The sequence below is a fragment of the Anolis sagrei genome, chromosome 4 (genome assembly GCF_037176765.1).
Source record: "Anolis sagrei isolate rAnoSag1 chromosome 4, rAnoSag1.mat, whole genome shotgun sequence".
Taxonomy (NCBI): Eukaryota; Metazoa; Chordata; class Lepidosauria; order Squamata; family Dactyloidae; genus Anolis; species Anolis sagrei.
Window position 1 is genome coordinate 127,818,382 of NC_090024.1, and position 20,158 is coordinate 127,838,539.

The 20,158-nt window shown below is 39.8% G+C and overlaps 1 protein-coding gene across 1 annotated transcript in view; it reads right to left on the bottom strand.

Annotated features, from left to right (window-relative positions):
* BRINP2 (BMP/retinoic acid inducible neural specific 2) overlaps window positions 1–20,158 on the bottom strand; it is a 139,097-nt gene that overhangs the window by 41,492 nt on the left and 77,447 nt on the right. Inside the window, exon 2 of the mRNA XM_060774415.2 lies at window positions 15,209–15,558. Coding sequence (XP_060630398.2) covers window positions 15,209–15,483 — 275 coding nt within the window. The 5' untranslated portion in view covers window positions 15,484–15,558. The remainder of the gene's footprint in view (window positions 1–15,208; window positions 15,559–20,158) is intronic.

A 20,158-nucleotide genomic window follows, 5' to 3' on the forward strand; every position in this document is an offset into this window, starting at 1 on the left:
ACAAGCGTCTATAGGGCCACACAGCTAGCAAACTGAATGGCACTGCCGCAAAATTTAATAGATAAAATCCAAAACCAAAGTATTACCTGAAGAAATCCTGGAATTCGACCAAGTCACTGATGGACTATGAGTACGGAGAAGCAGAAAGATTAAAAAACATAATAATAACAATAATAATAAATAATACATAATGGAAACAAAGAAAAAACCTCAAATATCAAAACCTTCTGTGTTCCTCAGGCTGCATCATTTGCATAGTATGCAATGCAATTTGCTTGGTTTGGGGGAAGTGGACAATGCCCACAAAGGAGAGTCAGGACAGGAAGAGGATGAATGAATATCAGGGTGGGGAGAGGGAGTCACAAACAAAAATGAATAGTGGAGAAAAAAGAGAAAAGCTATAGTAGAAGGAATGAGAACAAAGGGATTTCTAATTTAAGCAACCCTAAACAGGTTCTGGAATGGAGACTGGTGCATATTTTCATCCCAAAATGAGTGCCAGAGTGAGTTTTTTAAGTAATTGTTCAGCCTCTGGATATTATTTTCAAAAGACAGAGGGTTATCTACCTGTCTACACAACAGGGGAATTTGAAAGATTAAAGAAGTTAGCCTTGGCCCCATGGGTTTCCCTCTGCCTGCCCCAACACCATCACCAGCAGAAGCAGACTAAGAGTATCATGCAAGAAAAGGGAAACTATGGAGGCAAGTTGGTTGGAAAGGAAGCCTCCTGGTTCCCTGAAGGCCCAGGATTTGAGAACATACCTGGCCTAGCTGAAGCCCTGGCACCATTGAAAATGATGTTGTCAGACATGCCACCTTTTAGCATCTCTTTCTCTCCTGTGTGCCTGTTTTCCCAGCTCAGCTCCTGGCTGTTAATGTTTTTGTCAGTGAGGGGATGGGGGAAATGTACACAGTTCTTTCAGGAATAATTAGGTGGGCTTTGATGATGCTCATTAAAGTGAGAAATTGACAGTGCTGATTAGAAGGAGGCAGCTTGTAAGCAAGTCCTGTGAAAATCTGCCAGAGCTCAGTATTCTGCCGCAGCTCGTCCATCATGACCTGTATGGTGCCTCCGCCCATCTACCTTCCCACTAGCTAGAAATCAGTAAAATATGCCAGATCGCATCAGCCTACGCAAACAGGGGGAGGGGGGCAGCAAGAGAGGCAAAAGTAATTTATAGCAGAACAAATAGATACCCATTAGAAGAGTCGCCTGATACCAACATGTTATCACGCCTAACAATGTTGATTACTTCCTCATTAGTCAATGTTAGAGGGCAAATTGAGTATATGAACATTTGCCTGGGAGACTAAAGCTCACTAAACTAAGCAATTGTCCTCTTCAAATGACAGAGAAGCCAATGTCTCCATGTAAAAATGCATTTGCATTCACCTTAAACCGAGAAAATAAACCAGGAGATAAGCAATGAACCTCCCACTCATTCTGTTCCTTCCCTTCCACAAACATATAAACCAAGCAGGAAAGGAAGAGCTACTTCTGATGCCTGGCCCTTGGATCTCAGCGTGTTGCTCCAAAACAAGTCCTGATTGGGAAGCTCATAAGAACTTGTTCATATTCTGGTTTGTTAAATCACAATTAATGATTAATATGTGAACAAACTGTTTAGGGTTTCCATACCACTGATTTGCTTACCTAGAATCCAGGTTTTACGAGGATTCTCGGTAAGCTATCTAGTATACAGGAGCCCCCGGTGGCACAGTGGGTTAAGCCCCTGTGCTGGCAGGACTGAAGACCGACAGGTCGCAGGTTCGAATCCGGGGAGAGGCGGATGAGCTCCCTCTATCAGCTCCAGCTGCTCATTCGGGGACATGAGAGAAGCCTCCCACAAGGATGATAAAAACATCAAATCATCCGGGCATCCCCTGGACAACGTCCTTGCAGACGGCCAATTCTCTCACACCAGAAGAGACTTGCAGTTTCTCAAATCACTCCTGACACGACAAAAAAAATCTAGTATACAATTGAACCATTATCAGCCATGATTCCAAGCTTCCAAAAGTATAAATTGCACAGTATGCAAATTACATACATTATTTGAATAAGCAGAATGCATTAATCCTAATATGTGAGACTAAAATTAAAAACCTGGCTGCTTTGGCCCTGCGACCACTCCAGGAAAATAATTTGAATGGAATTAAAGGATAAGAAACAAACAAACAAAAAAAACAGGATCAAAGTAAGTAAACTAGAAATTACATTCTGAACGGAAATTTGCCAAGTTGAATTTCGCACCTCCTCTAGCAGAGGACACTTGGTCATTCTGCTGCCACCAGTTCCAAAATTATTGTAGTGAGAGACAGACAGACGATGAGGCTGAGCAGGGCACAGGCCTGTGGTGCACACTCTGTCACGTGCTGTGCTTTAATGGTCCTTCCTGGAACTGAATATCTGAGTGATTTCTTGGAATTGTGCATTCGAGAAGTTTCTTGCTCATTCTTGACCCCTCGAGGATGTCTGAAATCCCCTCAAAGCTTCTCAGAACTTAGCTCTATAGAAATAGAGGCTGGCTAGTCGATTTGGACTCATTTCACAGGGAATTTTCATAGCGATAACACTGTGAGTTCTGAGCAATTCTTCCACACTTTTTCTGTGGGTTTGACCTCTTCATAAGATTTAATTGTGTAGTTAGTAAGTGTTCATTAATAAAGTCTTTTGTTTTGTTGTACTCATACGTTTGAACCCTGAACTACTGGTAGAAAAAAAGTTACATTGACACAGGTGCTTTTATTGGTTTTCAAGCAGGTAAGTATTTGTATTTTGTTATAAAAACATTATTTGCATTATTATGTGTTCTGGATTATGAAAAGTAGCATCAGTTATTCTCATATTGTGTTGTTTTCTTTAAGTCATGGATTTCTGGCTTCAAACAGGTACTTTGAAGAAAAAAATATGTTGCATTTGAAAAGGAGGACAAACCAGCAGCTCACTCCATTACTTCACCAGATCAGACAATGACAAAAAAAAAAAAATTATATCCAAGCAATGCACTCCATCTTTTGTTTGCCAAAAGAGCTTTCTGCAAAAGAAACTATTTCTGAATCGACTGCTCCACTTCAATTGTTTGCAAAACACGACATAAGTGGTGCAGTGGGAGAAGGACACACCAATAAAAAATAAAAATACTAAGAAAGTTACTTGAATATGGAATTCACAGAAACAAATGATGGTTCACCCTCTGTGGAAATGTGTTGACCAACAGTTCCATGTAATCTGTTAAACTGTGGCATCATATCAAGGGAAAGCATACCAAGTTGAAAGATAAACTGTCTGATTTTTTCAAGAAGAAGTGCAACAAAACCTAAATGACTAAGAATAATAAAATGTAACAAATCTTGCTCTGGAGCTGCCACCATAAGTGAGGTGTCTGATTGGTTGAACTTTCCAAGCGAAGATGTGAAGACACTTTTTGAAGCTGAACCTGCAGAGTCTGAGATTTAATTGGAGCGAATCACTCTGGAAATGTTTTCGGAGAAAATAAATTTTGAAAAGAAATATGGGATCCCTTGGAACTGAAGAGACCAATATCCACTAATTGCAGTAATGCAAATGTATCTAAACAAACTCAATGTATACATACAAATGTCAATAAAACATAGGATTATTACATTCACGTTTAACAAAAATAATTTGTTATTTTCTTGAAAGATGGAGATGGAGACGAGTAGACTACAAGTCCTTGTACAATGAATGGCCTATTTTTTATAACATAAGAGTAGACTCCAACATTCACAGTAAAAGTCCTATTTTCTTTATAACACAAGAGTAGACTCCAACATTCACAGTAAAAGTCCTATTTTCTTTATTACACAAGAGTAGACTCCAACATTCACAGTAAAAGTCCTATTTTCTTTATAACACAAGAGTAGACTCCAACATTTACAGTAAAAGTCCTATTTTCTTTATTACACAAGAGTAGACTCCAACATTCAACCAGTTTCGACTCACAGGAGTCTTCATCAGGTAGTTGGGTTGGTTTATCAAAAAGGCTCAATATTTGAGGCAAGTGGCCCACTGACAATGTTCTTGAAAAGTGGATCAACAAGTCCTTGTTAGCCAGTATACCTGGTAAAGGCATTTTATTCTGTAGCAAATAAATAATGTTTGCAATACTCTCAGGAGAAACCAGTGAAAAACATCCTGGACTAGCAAGAACCTCCACAGTTTGAAATCTATTCTGTGCAAAAGTCTCACATGGTTATTTTGCATAGAAAAAAGCACTTTTTGCACAGAAAGTAATATTTCTGTGCCTAAATATTAATCTGTGAACAGAAAATGCTATTTCTTGCACAGAAATTGCTAGATATGGGATTATTCTGCAAATAATAATAATATGCACATACAATTTTCCCACATATCCACTGATTCTGAATCCACTAATTTAAATATCCATGACTTTCCTGGAACCAAATCCCAACAGATACCAAGGGTCCACTGAAGTTGCGTTACACAGAAAGCAGCAAATTGTGTTTCTTGTTTAGAAAATGCTGTTTTCTGTACCAATGCCATGTGTGAGTTTCACAAATGAATCCCAAATCGAGAATAGAAAACTGCAGTTTCTGAAGACTATTTATCTGCAAGAAGAAAATTGCTAAAATTACTCATTACTCTAAGAAGTAAATAAGTTAAGATAGCATCCCTTCAACAGGATGATATAGGTGAAGAAATATTTTCTACACTCAAAATGCTCTATAAATGCTGCATGTTATTATTGAGTAGCAACAACTACATTTTTCACTGCTGCCCTTTTACTGCCCTCACTGGACTTGTTTATATGAACTTATATCTGCAGAAAACAACTGTGTAACTAAAGCTAAAATGGAAATCAATATTTCTCTAAATGTGCCGTTTCAAATTGAGATTGTAATTTTGAGATTGAATTTTTGAGTGTTGTGACTTCACTGTGACTTCATGGGGCTACTCTGAGGAAAAGATATTGCAGCTGCCTTAAGGCCTTGCCACCACATGGAAAAGCATTATATATAAAAGAATAATTTGTTCAGCCTGAGGATGTGGACAGGATCTTTGGAGAAATGAGAGCTACCACATGTATTCTAGATCCTTGCCCTTCCTAGCTGATCAAACAGGCCAGAGAGGGACTAGCAGAGTGAAGTTTATGGTCAATGCCTCTTTGGAACAAGACACCTATATGAAGATGACACCACATTCTAATACTCCTTCCCACCTAAAGCTAAGGAAGCTGTGTTGACCCCTAAACCAGTGTCTATCTTCAGTAATTGTTTGGATGTGGGCAAACAAACTGAAACTTGATCCATTGAGTTGCTCTTGGTCAGATGGAAGGCAGATCAGGGAATAGCCTATGTTGGATGGGTCATACTCTCCCTGAAAACACAGGTATGCAGTTTGATGGTACTTCTGGATTCAGCATTGAACCTGGAGGCCCAGTCTTGCACGTTGCCCATCAGATGACGTAGGGAGTGGCCATGCCTCTTTCACAAAGCTCCAGCATCACAAGGAAAGGAAGTGTGGGCCTGTGGAAATTTGGGACCTCCTTGATCATTATGGGTAGTGCCAGTGATGTATAGGTATGTTTTGCACTATTCTTTTTTTCATTTTAACACAATCTGGAGTCCAATCTGGAGATTCCACTCCAGAGATTGAAGTCCACCCTGGTGCAGAACAGCCTCAGCCTAAACAGCTAGTACTATATGTTTCATTTCAAGAAGAGAGGGAGAGAGAGAGCAAGAAAGGGAAGGAGGGAGACTGTTTTGCTTTGCTGTACACTGGCCAACACACATTTTGTTGCCTTAAATATGCTTCCTTGCTACAGTGGTTAGATGGAACCAAGAACTACCCATCTCTGAACATTTTATATATTAATTATTATTTATAAAGTACATTTTCATATTTAAAAACATGTTAACAAAATCTGGCTTGGTTCTTAGGGGGTGGTGGAATGGATTAATAACATTTCAATAGGAAAATTCATTTTGAGATAAGAATGCTTTGACTTAAGAACATGTCACGGAATCAATTAATTTCTTAAGTCAAGATATCACTGTATTTCAGGGACAAATGTTGTCTTTTTAATGAGGGAGGGTCTGGGGGCTGAGGAGTTATGTTGGAGAATTGGGGGCCACCATTTTGGGTTACTAGGGCTGCATGCAGCCTGTCGACTGCAGCTCTGGAAAAAAGAGCATTAAAATGATACAGTGGGTGCTAATGTGTTGAGGTTTGTGCCATGATAATATGACAAATTGGGTAGTCGTTAAGATGCCCCAACCCTTTGTTGTGTCTAAATGCAAAAGAAAAGCTTGTGATTTGGGGAAAGCACATAAATTGGAAGTGCTTCAGTGCTCCTGATTATGTAAAGAAGCTCTTTTACTCCCCAATCTCCTTCACAGCGTTATCTCTTTGCTGTCATCTCCTTCCTTCAACAAAACAATGACAATGTCAGGCACACAAATAACAATCACTGACAGATAATAGCTAGTTTCTCCAGATGCCCAAAGCAGTAACTTAACTGCCTAAAAATATTTGCACATTTAATTTCCCTCCTCTGTAAATCTTCATTTTATTAGCAGCTCTGGGTTCTTCACAGAGAGCACTTCAGCAAGGAATGAAAAATTAACCACAGAGAGCAGCAGCAAATCTCTGTTTGCTTTGGGAGTATCAGGAGAAGCCCCATGGGACCTTCAAAAGCACAGGGCGTGAAGAACTTTAAGAGCTCTGGTAGGGGAAAACACGAAACTTCCCAAGGAAGGAAAGAAAGACATTTCTACTGAGCTTCAATAATTTTTGAACTATAGCTCCCTTCCAGAATCCCCCAACCAGCATGGCCACTAGCTGGGCGATTCTGGGAGCTATAATCCAAAAGTAATGTTCTTAAGCTCTGCTGGAGGTGTATAAGAATACTCCGTGTGAGTTCCATGGTAGTAAAAATTATTGCTGGGGGAGGGGGTGTTGAGCTGAATTAAAGGAAAGGAACAATGGAGAGGAATGAGGGGGGCAGTGAATGGAGATGATTTCAGGCAGCTGGGGAAAAACAAGCTGAGAAGTGAGATCAGAAGAGATGATTTCTGCATTCCATAAAGTCATGAAACACCAACTGCTTAAAAGGCATTGATGAGCTGTGAGCTGCTTTCCCTGGCCTCATGAGGGATCTGGAGAGAAAAGAGGAAATCAGAGCAAAGGCAGCACACAAGTGCCAGAAGGATTTGGCCCAAGTTGAACTTAGTTGTGAGATTCAAGGAAGAAGATAAGGATTGCTGAGTGATGGCACAATCCCTTCTTTCAGCCCAAAGGCTGGTCTGGGGCTTCTCCTTGCAGAGTCCTGCTAGGATCCTCCCCCCCCCCCCCCTGCCCCAGGCTGCAATGGGAAATAAACAAAATAAGAACCAAAATTGTCTCAATTGTCCAGGGTGGCAACAATGTACAGTACAACCCCCCTTTTCCATAAACTCAATATCCATGATTTCACTTAATCATGCTCCCAAATTCCCCTCGAAGTGTTCATGGGCGTCTGAGTTATGTGCTCAACTGCAGTCAAAATATAAGGTTTCATTATTATCTACAGTTTAAGGTATCCAAGTATGTGTATGTGTGTCTTTGAACATGCCCTCAGTGAGGTACAGCTGCCGTGTGTAGTAGTAGTAGTAGTATTTTATGTTACCCTCACTGCTCTGTTACCAATGTAATAAAACTCAATCAGTTAACACTACAAATTCTAGATTTAAAAAACGCTCAGTTCAATCTCATCTGACATTAGCTGATTATTGATACTTGTTATATAGACAGACTTGAATATTATCTCAATCTACATGAACCAAATTTTTGTTGCCTTGCAATGAACATATATCCACCTTCTCAGGGAGGTGTGCATTTCATGTGCTCAGTTCTTTTCTTCATTCTAGTTTGTCACATGTGGGGCATTTTATAACTTAAAATCTCTGACTTTACCAAACTGAATGTTAACTAGGAAAGAAGGAAACTATGCCTATTATTATTATTATTATTCTATATTATGGGTTTTTTTTAAAAAAGGCGGGGGGATAGTTGCTCTATGGAGAGTGTGAACAGCAAAATCAGCCTGCAAGTAAATGTGAAGAATGGCGAAGTGTCTTCCCCCATTATGGCTTCTTCCAAATTCAGACAAAAGCGAACTTTTAGTGCATTTCCTGCTCAAGATCTCTGAACATGGTGCCCATAGCCAACAGACATGTGGCCCTTAGCAGTCATAAGACAACCAAAGGCCTAGAATAGTCAGCTCAGGGGACAAGGAAAGAGGATGAAGAGGCTGCTGAAAAGACCTTACTGTTGGCTCTGTATGCATCAAACCAGGAGAAACTTATTTCTGGGCTTCTGGATAATTTGCTTCCTCCTCCCCACCATCCCCCTATCTCCAGTGGTCCAATCTGGGATGATGACTCTGTCTGGATGACTTTCTAGGGAGCCCATGCTGCAAATGGGTGGTCTGTGTGAGAGTGTATCATCCCAAGGCAACACAGCAAATTTCTCCCAGTTTGAGGACTGTAGAGACCAGCTTGATCAACTTGGGTCCAGCAACTGTGTATTCCCATTAATGCCTTTTCTCAACAAAAATCAGCTTCTCTTTTTAATGTTTCCACACTCATTGTCTCATGCCCCTTAGTGACAATGAGCCAGGAGGGCTTTTTGGGAGGGGGTACAGAGAGGAGACTTTTTTTTTTGTCGTGTCAGGAGTGACGGTTTTTTTTTTGTTTGTTTGTTTTGTCGTGTCAAGAGTGACGTGAGAAACTGCAAGTCGCTTCTGGTGTGAGAGAATTGGCCGTCTGCAAGGACGTTGCCCAGGGGACACTCGGATGATTTGATGTTTTTATCATCCTTGTGGGAGGCTTCTTTCATGTCCCCGTATGAGAAGCTGGAGCTGATAGAGGGAGCTCATCCGCCTCTCCCCGGATTTGAACCTGCGACCTATCGGTCTTCAGTCCTGCCGGCACAGGGGTTTAACCCACTGCGCCACCGGGGGCTCCAAGAGAGGAGACTAAGAGCTCAGCATTAAAACTGAAAGTGGGTTATGACAATAGGCACACCAAACGAATTATTTTTATTCATGTATTGTACTATGTCCAGCAGGCTGGGGAGTTGGTGATATCTGCAAATATGATGCAAAGGGGGCCACGGGGGTAAAAAGTTTGGGAACCGCTATGTTAGATGGTCTTACACAGATCTATAATTCACTTTGCGAACTTTTTTTCTGAAGAGTGAAGAGAAAATGTATTAAATAAATCACACCAACACCTCATTCTCTGTAACATTTGAGATTGCCCATACATTCTGGTTAGTAGATTTAGGGTGATGTTTTCTCACAGGGCTGAACTGGAAAAGGCTGGGCCCTCCTTCCCTACGGGAAGGATGATAGACATTACTAAGTGGTTAATTCATAAATGATACATAAAATGTTGCTGCTCTGGACCGAAAGAACCAATTATGACTTGCTGGAAGAAAAGATTTCTGAATTCCCAGAGGTATTTGGTAACTCTCAGATGGCAGGGCTATTGAAAAGCATTGTGTCATTTTTAGCCTAATGGCAGTTATTTATGCTCCCCATAAAACCTACAATGAATTTGATCAAAACCAGCAAGCTGTCATTTTCACATACAAACGGGCTGACTCCAGCTATGCTGTGTCCTCTACAGAAGGAATATATATATTAAAGGTTTCCAACATTTGCAGGCAAGATCGTATGTAAAGAGAATACATTTCAAAGCTTCTTGTAAAGCCTGTATTTCAGAGGCATCAAGGTTTTGTTCAGCGATCTTGCTTATGCCTTTGTTTTAACTTGCTTGTGCATTGACTGCATCTCCTAGTTATGAACACTGCTTGTGCTACAGTCCTGAACAGAAACTCAGAAAACTGCTCTGTACAACATCAAGGCACTGCTCTGTCTGGATCCATGCTCCATAGGAACATCCCAAAAGCCAAATGAATCAGACCCAGGGCCAAAATCCTGTTCCTTTCAAGTGGTTTGGAGGTTTTCAAGAAGACCACAAGCAGCACATGAGAGCAACAGCACCCTTCCACTTAGGCTGTATCCACACTGCTATATAATCCAATTTCAGAATGCCAATTAACTGCATTGAACTGGATTATAAGACAGTGTAGACTCATATAACCCAGTCCAATGGAGTTAATCTGCATTCTGAAACTGGATTATATGACACTGTAGATTCAGCCTCTGATTTCTCAGAAAATTGCTTTGGCTATATTGGTACAGTGTATTCATTATGAGGAAATCTATGACCAACATGACTTGTAGTCATTGATAGTCCTACTCTCTATTAATTTCTTTCATCTCTTTTTTCAGTTGTCTTCCAAAATCTTCTCCAGTGGGCCTTCCCAAATCATGTCATCTGGGACCTTAGCACACTACTCAATTATAATTGCTGTTGTTCTACTTTAAACTGACTTGACATAGCATTCTGGTATTTGTAGTTGGGCCAGAGGCAGTCAAAGCATTATTTGCCCAAGAATTCTAAATTTCCCTTACTACACTGCAAATTCCAGGATTCCATAGGATGAAACCATGGCAATTAAAGTGGAATCATAATGCTGTGGCAAGATGGATGGATGGCATCCTTGAAGTGACTGGCTTGACTGAAGGAGCTGGAGGTGGTGATGGCCGACAGGGAGCTCTGGCGTGAGCTGGTCCATGAGGTCACGAAGAGTCAGAAATGACTGAATGACTGAACAACAAGAACATAGTGCTGTAATTCCGTAGGGTAAAAGGGCCTTTGGAGTTACTGAGGATGCTATCTTGGGCCTCCTGTTTGTAAAGAACATAGTATCATAGAGTTGGAAAGGCCATCAAATCCAATCCCCTGCTCAGTGCAGCTAAAGATTTCCAAGTACGAAACTATCCAGTGTTTTTGAAGAGATCCAGAAAAGCTTCTTCAATTTCTCCCCATTATTTGTTCTCCATATTTCTTGTCATTGCCACTGATATTCTCTAACATGTCTATATCCTTCTCAAAATCTTTCTATTAAATGAATGGCCTTCTTTGTGGCAGCATTACAGTTCAGCTTATGATCAACAATAATTCCAAGGTCCTTTTTGTATCAAGTACTTCTAAGCCATGTATCCCCCATTCTATATCTCATGCATTTGATTTTTGTGGCTTAAATATAGAATTTAAGATTTGTTCCTGTTAAATTTCATTGTATTAATTTCTGCTCAATTTTCTAGTTTAGCTTCTTCTGACTTGTATTCTACTCCTATTCCAGTTTTGTACCATTGACAAGCTTGACAAGGATTCTCTCAACCTCATCCCATTGATAAAAAAAAAACTGAAGAGTAATGACCCAAGGAGAGAACCTTGAGGCACTCCACTCGACACCTTCTGAAAATAGTTTCCCAAATGATTATGGACCCATGCAACAATGATTCTGACTGTTTCACATTTAATCAGTTTGCTAATCAAAATATTGTGGGGTATTTTATTAAACCCTTCATTGAAATCCATAAAAACAACATTCACAGCATTTCCACCAACAACTAAACTAGGGACCTGATGAAAAAAAATTATAAGATTAGTTTGTCAGGATTTGTTTTTGACAAACCCATGCTGGCTCCTACTGAGCACTGCGTTGTCATCAAGATATCTTAAAGATAAACTATATAATCTGTTCCAATATTTTCCCCGATATTGAGGTCAGTCTGACTGGTGTGTATTTCCATCTTATTCTTCCTTTTTTGAAGAAAGGGAATGTTTGCTCACTTCCAGTCCTCTACCACCTCATCCATTCTCCAAGATTTTCTCAGAAGTAGAGGGGCATACAGGAACATGGCCCACAGGGGTGTTTTGCGTGTGTGCTTTGGAGGAGTATCTATGGGGAAGGCCTATAGTTCTCCACCTCCCCTTTCCTTTCACTTCAATTGTTTCTTGCCTTCCAGGGTCATGGGATAACAAAGGTGTTCACGTATAATGTCAGCTCTGCACCCTGCTTGTCCTGCTTTTCTTATTTTTTCTCCCTTTCCATGCAGTCCGCAACAGAATGAGATGGCATGCTCTGCTTGTACCTTTAAAGCTGCTTCCAAACTTTCCCGAGTTTGCCTTCTGCCAGCAGGCTATTTTTTTGTAAATCCATGTAGACTTTTGGCAATTGATTTGCTGCTTTAACGGAGTGCAAGATGCAGATTTAAAATCGCTTTCAATTCAATTATGTTGTTTTAAAATGTTCATTTGTTTAATTATGTGTTAATATTCTAATTTGTTCATTTTTTCATCCTCTTTATCATATATTTAACTGCTGTAATCCCAAATACTGACAGAAAAGTGGAACATGAATGAATGAATGTGATATCTGATAAATGGAGATAAAACTCAGGAGAGAAAGGGGAAAATGACCTTTGGCTGTTGTCTTCCTGTGTTTGTACCTGAAGCTGTTTACTGTTAACTACCAGTTTGAGGGATTCTTCAGTATTCTTGAGGTCAATGCCAGACTTACACACTGTTTTGACATGATGACTGTCAAATGCAGCTAGGGAAACTATTACTACTCTGTGTTAAAATTCAGCCCTGCTACTTTATTTTCTCCAAAAGTGAGATGGCTGTTCCATCTCTATTGCAGGAATTCTCTATTAAAGTCTGCTTTGAAGTGTTTTTTTAGGATCTGTACACTTAATACAAACTTTCTGCTGTCAATATACTTTGGAAATTTGATGGAAGCAATTGGTTCAAAAAACCAGCCATCACAATTAATTATGAGAATGTAGATATTTTTACACTGTAGTAATAATAAAAGTTAAAATCCTTTCATGGAGGGAAATTACCTGGAATGACCACTACTGCATTCCTCACTGTTATCAAAGGAGCTGACAGTTTGAAACGCCTACTTTTCCCATCTAATTTGATGGTTGGGCAGTTCTGCTGCAGTTTGCCAAAATTACCAAGCCAGAGAATGAGCAAGCAAACACCATGACACATTTCTTTAAACACACACACAGGCTGCTGGTCCTGCCTCATAACACAGCCTTTCCTCATTTAGTCTGACAGGAGCCACTGAAAGATTTATGACAACTGTTCATAGTTAAACAGTTTGGTGTCTAATCAAGGCAACCCACAAATGTTAGCTTTGGACAACCAGCCAGTGTACCAGAAGCTCTTTACACCAAATCTGATGCTGGCAAACATCATTGTAAATATGGTGTTTTATAGATTAAGCCTTAAGCTTTACCTTCAGTGTATTTTGTTCATTTTGTGCTCAAAGATTGCAGCTTCCATCTCTTTTGCCTTCTGTGATTGTGTACTGAGAGGTAACTACAGGGTGGGAATCATAAACCCCTCTGGATGCTGAGGGAGTGCAAGGCACAGTAGTCACTATTAGTGGGTTGTTGTAGGTTTTCTCGAGCTATATGGCCATGTTCTAGAGGCTTTTTCTCCTGACGTTTTGCCTGCATCTATGGCAAGCATCCTCAGAGGTAGATGCAGGTGAAACGTCAGGAGAGAATGCCTCTAGAACATGGCCATATAGCCCGAAAAAAACCTACAACAACCCAGTGATTCCGGCCATGAAAGACTTTGACAATACATAGTCACTATTAGCTTTGCTGGTTAGGACTGATGGAAGTTGCAGTTAAACAACATCTGGAAGCTGCTCAATTTCCATCCTTATTGTAGGGGAGAATGCATCATTCCATGGAGGAATCAACCCCAAAGTAAGTACTGTGTTCTTCCCTACCAGCCTGAACTTGGGTCTCAAACTTTGATCCCCAAAATGTTTTGGACTTCAGTTCCCAGACACAGAGGCTAATAGTCAAGTTGACTGAGGATTCTAGAAGATATAATCCAAAACACTTGATGGGCCAAAAGTTACAAATCACTAACCTAAATTATATATGGACTCTCTCTCTCTCTCTCTCTCTCTCTCTCTCTCTCTCTCTCTCTCTCTCTCTCTCACACACACACACACACACACACACACACACACACACAGAGGTTATATCCCCATTGCTAGAAAACTTATCATTTTTAAAATGTGTGCAATTTTAGGAAGGGTCAGACAGAGGTTTTTCCGTTCTTCTTATTGCATCAGTGCATTATGCAGCTGACAGGTTCTTGAACACAACAGGGTCTTTTTCACACAACAGCCTTTTAATGCTCATTCATGGAACAGTCTCTGAGATTGTGATAAGGGAACCAGTAGCTGTGTATGCTTACAAGGGGCTCTTGAATTCAAACAGGATGGCTTCACAGTAAAACATGAAATTCACAGAACAAACATCAGCCCGATTTAAAAGTGATAAAGTGTTTTTTCTGAGAAAACAGCACTTTTTTCAATAGATAAGATAATAATCACTTTAATGTCATATTTACAAAGTATTTTTTTGTTGGCTCCCAAGTCTGTTTCTTCATAGTTGAGTTCTTATCGTGGTTCTATTTGCTTTGATATAACCCATTTACTGGCTTAAGGGAAAGGATATACCTATATTACTACGGACTCGCACTATCACAAAAAACGCTTCCCAGGAGAGCTTGCAAAACCGTCAAGCAAGGCCTGTTAGTTCCTACTAACTGCTTCAACCCATATATATTTACAACTGAACAATTGTATAATAAAAGCACTAATTTTTAAGAAAAGCACTTCCATAGATGGGAGGAGCACAAGAAAATTTTGATTGTCTGTCTGTTGCATTGCTCAGGAATAGTTGCTTTTTGATAATATTGCTCCCAGAAACTTCCAAGCATTGTGGGCACTGGTAGGAGCAGCTGGCGGCATACAGGTGCCTGACAGAACATCAAAAGGGTACACTCTCCTTCTCAGAAATCAGTATAGAGTACAATTTACTTGAAGGTTATCCTGTTCACATTCCATTTAATTAAACAGGAAAATCATAAGATCATGTTAGCATGCCCGTGTAGTAGAACTTGCCAGTGGACTGTGTCCATCTCCCACTGTTCTATTTTCATGATGTCAAAACCTTTTGTTCAGAGGAAACTATTTCCAACTGCTTCATCCTAAAGCCCCTCTGGCATTTATAGTCTTAAGTATATTTAAGACACATAGCTACACTGCAGTTACGCAGCACCAATAATACTGTTCTATTTTCTGATTTAAAAAAAGCTGGAATCTCTTACAGAATTTCCAAGAGGCAAGGATCGACTATTAAACCATTTTAATACTCAAAGTTAAATTTATGGGAATATCCCAAGTGATTCAATTTCTGATGCAGAAGCAATCCTGGCTTACCTGTAGATCCTGTACCTGGTGGTGAAACCCTGTCGATGGCGCTCCATGCAGTCGGCATACTCTTGGGCACGGTGGAATGGTCCTCGATCACTAAGCAGCCAGTCCAATGGCACATGGCTGGAAGAGGTTGTGGAGGCATGCTGTTCGTGTGATGCAGCCCCAGAAGCAGCAACAGCAGCCAGGCCCCAACCTCCCACAGTCAGGATCAATACTGATGACACCCATGGGACCATCGGCTGGAGCCCGTTAAACCGAGCGTTGCGCTGCCACCTCATGCTTCTCCTGCTCGGCTGGCTTCTTCATTCTCTCCCCACTCTGTCCTTCTTGGCACTCCTTCAGGATTTCCTGCACTGGGAAGGAACAAGGATAAAAACATGTGAGATAATTGAGGTGAATAGCTGAAAAATATCCAAGGCAGGGCTGCAAGTGGAGTTCTTGCACTCAAGAAGAGCTGAGAAATGACACCTTTTTGGACTACAGCTGCCATAATCTTCCAGACACTACGACTACTGGCCATGATGGTTAAAGGATTCTGGAAGTAGTCCAAAAAAGTGACTTTTACATCCTCTGATATGAAATTATTTCTAGTCAGAGTAATTTAAGATGCCTTAGTGTTTGCGCCATAAAGTTTGAATGGTCACTGTCCATGGTACTAAACATATAATAAATTACTATTCTAAACATATAATAAATTACTATTTGCTACCTTTTAATGGTACAGCAACCTCTGCCACCTATATGAGAGGAAGGCTACTTTCTGTTGCTTCCACTTTTGGTGAAAGTTGCCAAGTTCCGAACCACTGGAAGGCCCTGACTTATATCGTTTTTCAAGTAGAATAGATAATTGTTATTATTGTCTTTATATGCTAAGCAAACTAGGAAGTTGGGGTTTTCCTTGGTACCAAGTCTTCTGGAAGAGGAAAAATGCAACAAAACTTTACAGCAGAGGTGTCAAACTTGTGACTCCTCAGATGTTTGGGTCTCCAACCCCCAGAAGCCCTAGTTAATTTGTCCAAGGGCCAGGAATTCTGGGAGATGAAGTTCAAAACACCTGGAGAGTCATATGTTTGACACCACTGCTTTAGAGTTTGTCCCCAATCAGGATCCAAAGACTACAGCTTTTTAGAAGCAGTGTACACTATCAACAGTGGGGAAACTGAAAGTGCATCCTGTATTAAATCAACCCATTGGTCTTTCAACCTTGAATCACCTATGCTAACTGGCAGTAGTCCACCAACATCTCAGTGGGAATTTATCCTGTGCATGCAAAATTCTTCCACAAAATTATATAATCCCAAATGTGTGAGAGAAGCTTCATATTCATATTAACCACAACCATCTTTTATTGTATCAGCCCAAATAGTCTGACTGCCAACAGTTATTCAAAGATCTAAGCAGCACATTTCTCCAGAACTCTTGTCTGAAGTCCCTTAATTGGAGATTTTAGTATTTAAACCCAGATCCCCTGGAGCAAAACATATGCTCTCTTACCAAACCATGGCCTCCCCATATCCCATACCAGAACGTCTTCAATAAATGCTCATTGACATCTTATAATAAATACTGGCATTTTAGTAGGTTTCACTCATTACTTCATCTCTTAGGAAAAAAAACATGTACCTTCATGTCAGTGGAATTGCTATGAACAATCATATAGGGCACCACAGTATGTATATACATAGCTTCATGGCTGGTCTGAAATAATACTTTCTCAGCAGATGCACGCAGAAAACTCTTCTCTGCTTATGATACCTTGATTGCATATTTATTACTTGGCTACACTGAAAGCAATCACTTTTAAAGTTTCACTAGAATTTTAACTATGTCCACTCTACCATCAGCTTGAGCCTGAAACAATCCACACAACAAAATTCATTTGCTCTACACCACTGTGCAACTACACAGCGGGCTTCAAAGCACCACACTCAAACTACAATAGAATTACATGTCATCAGTTTCCTCCCAGACCACAATATTAAATCCATAATTTACAGCCAAGCCCTCTGATACAATTTCTTCTGTTTTTACCCACAAGACAGAGATGCAAAACTCTTATAGTTAAACAAGCATTCTCAAACTACAATATCCACCTGAAGAGGTGAAGAAGCAAATCAAGAAGGCAAAAATAGTTCCCAAGAACAAAATCAACAACATGAAAAGACAAACCACCCTAAATGTCACCACAATCCTCAGCTGAGACCACTCAAACAAATAATCAATAAGCTACAACCAATTATGTAGGGGGAAAAACACAGACTTCTCACAATCTGTAGAAAGTAGCAATGTATTAGCCCACAGATATTATCTAAATCTTAAACAACTATTCACTTATAATAGGACAAATAACATGGGCAATAATGGATAGGCCCTGTTACAAATTCAAATGCCAACTATGTTCTCACATCTATTTTGTGGGAGGAATATTACAGGGGTCATAAATATCATTCACAACATAAGGGGTGCATTTACTTGTTCATCCTATTTGAGCAATGCTCTTCTTTTTTCTACACTGAACAAACAGGACATAAGGATAAATAGACAAAAATTGGATATTAAAAGTGGCAATATCTGAAAAAACCGGTGGCAGAACATTTCAACCTCCTTGGATATGCCATATGGGATTTAAAGATCATAGTCCGACATCTGAGATAGAAGAGGCAGAAAACCTCATCTAGCTGATATGCTCATGACTCCATTTCAGTATACAACAATTTAATTTTGTTCCTATCATATATCTCTTAAGCACTACCTGCATTTGTCCAACATTTACACATCAGGGTTATGTCTTCTCATGTACCAAGCTTCAAAAAGTTATTTTTGGACTTATTTTTGGCAGAGGGCAGTAGTTGATAGTCCAAAATACCTTTCCCAGGCTCTGCAGACTTACTTGCCTGTTCCTGATAACTACCTGTCAGAAAGCTATCCTCCACTTGCTTGGCAAGAGGGTATCTGTTCTGTAACCTTCATTACAAATGCCAGGGCAGTAGTATTTTTAAAACAGAAAACTGACTTTTTAAAGTCATGGGACTTATTTCTATTGTTCTAAGGCTTTGCTTGCTGAAGAAGTGAAATACTGAGTGACAGCAATGGGACTAATTTGCCAGGATCATAGTGCCAGTTGCCAAACCAGCTAGACAAATAAAGAAATAAAAAATCGCAGACATACAAAGCAAACACAGCATAAACAAACAAACAGCTGTGAGAGCACCAACAGCCAGGCAGATTTTTTTACCCTGCAGCGTTCAATTCCCATTTTAGAACTAAAATAGATGTGTAAATGATTTCAAGGAGTGCAGTGTGACAGCAACTTGCTTCCCATAAAAATCGTGTCCTAGTTCTGGTTAAGAAACATTTGAATATCAGCTCCTTGGGTCTATATTCATTGTCACAACTACATGTGTCTGACAAAATACACACAACAACACTATGTAACAAAATTTGATTTTTTTTTCTGTTCCTGTTTTGAAAGTGTTATTTTCTGTTTAATTGTACAGTACTCACTTTGAAAGCGGTTTTTATATTCCAGAAACTTCATTTTTGTGGTTGCTACAAACTATATCGAATTGGTTGAGACTTGAGATATTCATTGAAAATCTATAGCAAAACGTGCTGTAGGATGTCCCACAAAAAAACAAATTTTTGCAGTTTAATAAACTTTTTTTCTTAATTTTTAAATTATAGAACCAATAAGGAAATGACATAGTAGAATAGAACATGTAACATATATCTTTGCATGTGCTGTTAATTCACAAAATTATATAGTACTCCCAAAGCTATCTGATTCAACTCATTCCCAGTTAGTATCCATTGCTAAAAAAAATCCTAAGAGGTCAACATCTGAACTCTATGAAATTTCTGACAAAACAGAGACCAACACCTTCAGAGGAGTTTAACATACTGCTGAACAGCAATTACAGTTAGGATGTTCTTCCTGATGTAATTTGAATCCACTGATTCAAGTCTTATTCTCTGGGGCAACAACAACAAAAAGCTTGCTTCATCTCGTTGGCAACAGATTTTCAGATATTTAAAGAAGGCTGTCGCATCGTAGTTATCATATTTATGCAGCACCATAAGCATGCATGATATTTAACTAAATGGATTTCCCCTCCACAATGAACTTAAAATCTAATCAAAAGCCCACCTGGGATGACAAGGTACCCACACTGTGCAGTTTATTTTTGGGCTTTATCACATCCCCAAATCCATCCCTTGAAGATTATAACCGTGCCAGGTGTTCTTTCTTTCTTTGCTAGGTATGTATCACAGCTGGCCTTCCCAGTAGGCAGTGAATAGTAGTTTGTTCAAGACAGATTGCAGCCTTTCCCCAGCCATTCCTCTGGAATTCTTGGCCAGTCTAATCTCTTGGAGGACCAACATGAATGTGCCATTTGGCTTGTTCTGTATCCTTTAAAGTAATCCTGCTTCCCTCAGTTGTGGTTGGTACTAGGCCTGTGAGATCAACCAAAAAATGTTTCAATACTCATTACAAAAGGGGGGGGGGGGGTGAATAATTTCTAAAGTGCTTCTAAAATATTGTAAGGGGTCCGTATCATAACAATATAACTGAATTTTCATAACTTTTTGTTATGTAATTGTGCAAGTGGGGGAGTGCCTGGGGCTCCTTTCTCCCTCATTTTTAGAGCTATTGGGATGATACCTGCTACAATGGTAGAAAATGTTTACCACTGTTACCTCCCTCCCCAATTTCAGAACGTTTCACACATCCACTGATTTTTGGGATTTTTAAAAAAGATTTTATGAACTTTCTTTAAAAAAAACTACAAGAGCTATCTTCTTGAATTTCTATTTTCAATGATACAACATAATCAGAGCACCCCCCCCCCCCCATAAGCTTCAGAATGATTTGCACATCCACTGATTTTTAGGGAATTTTAATCAACATAAACCAAACAGTATTAATTCGCTGGAAGACCCCAGGGGCCATCC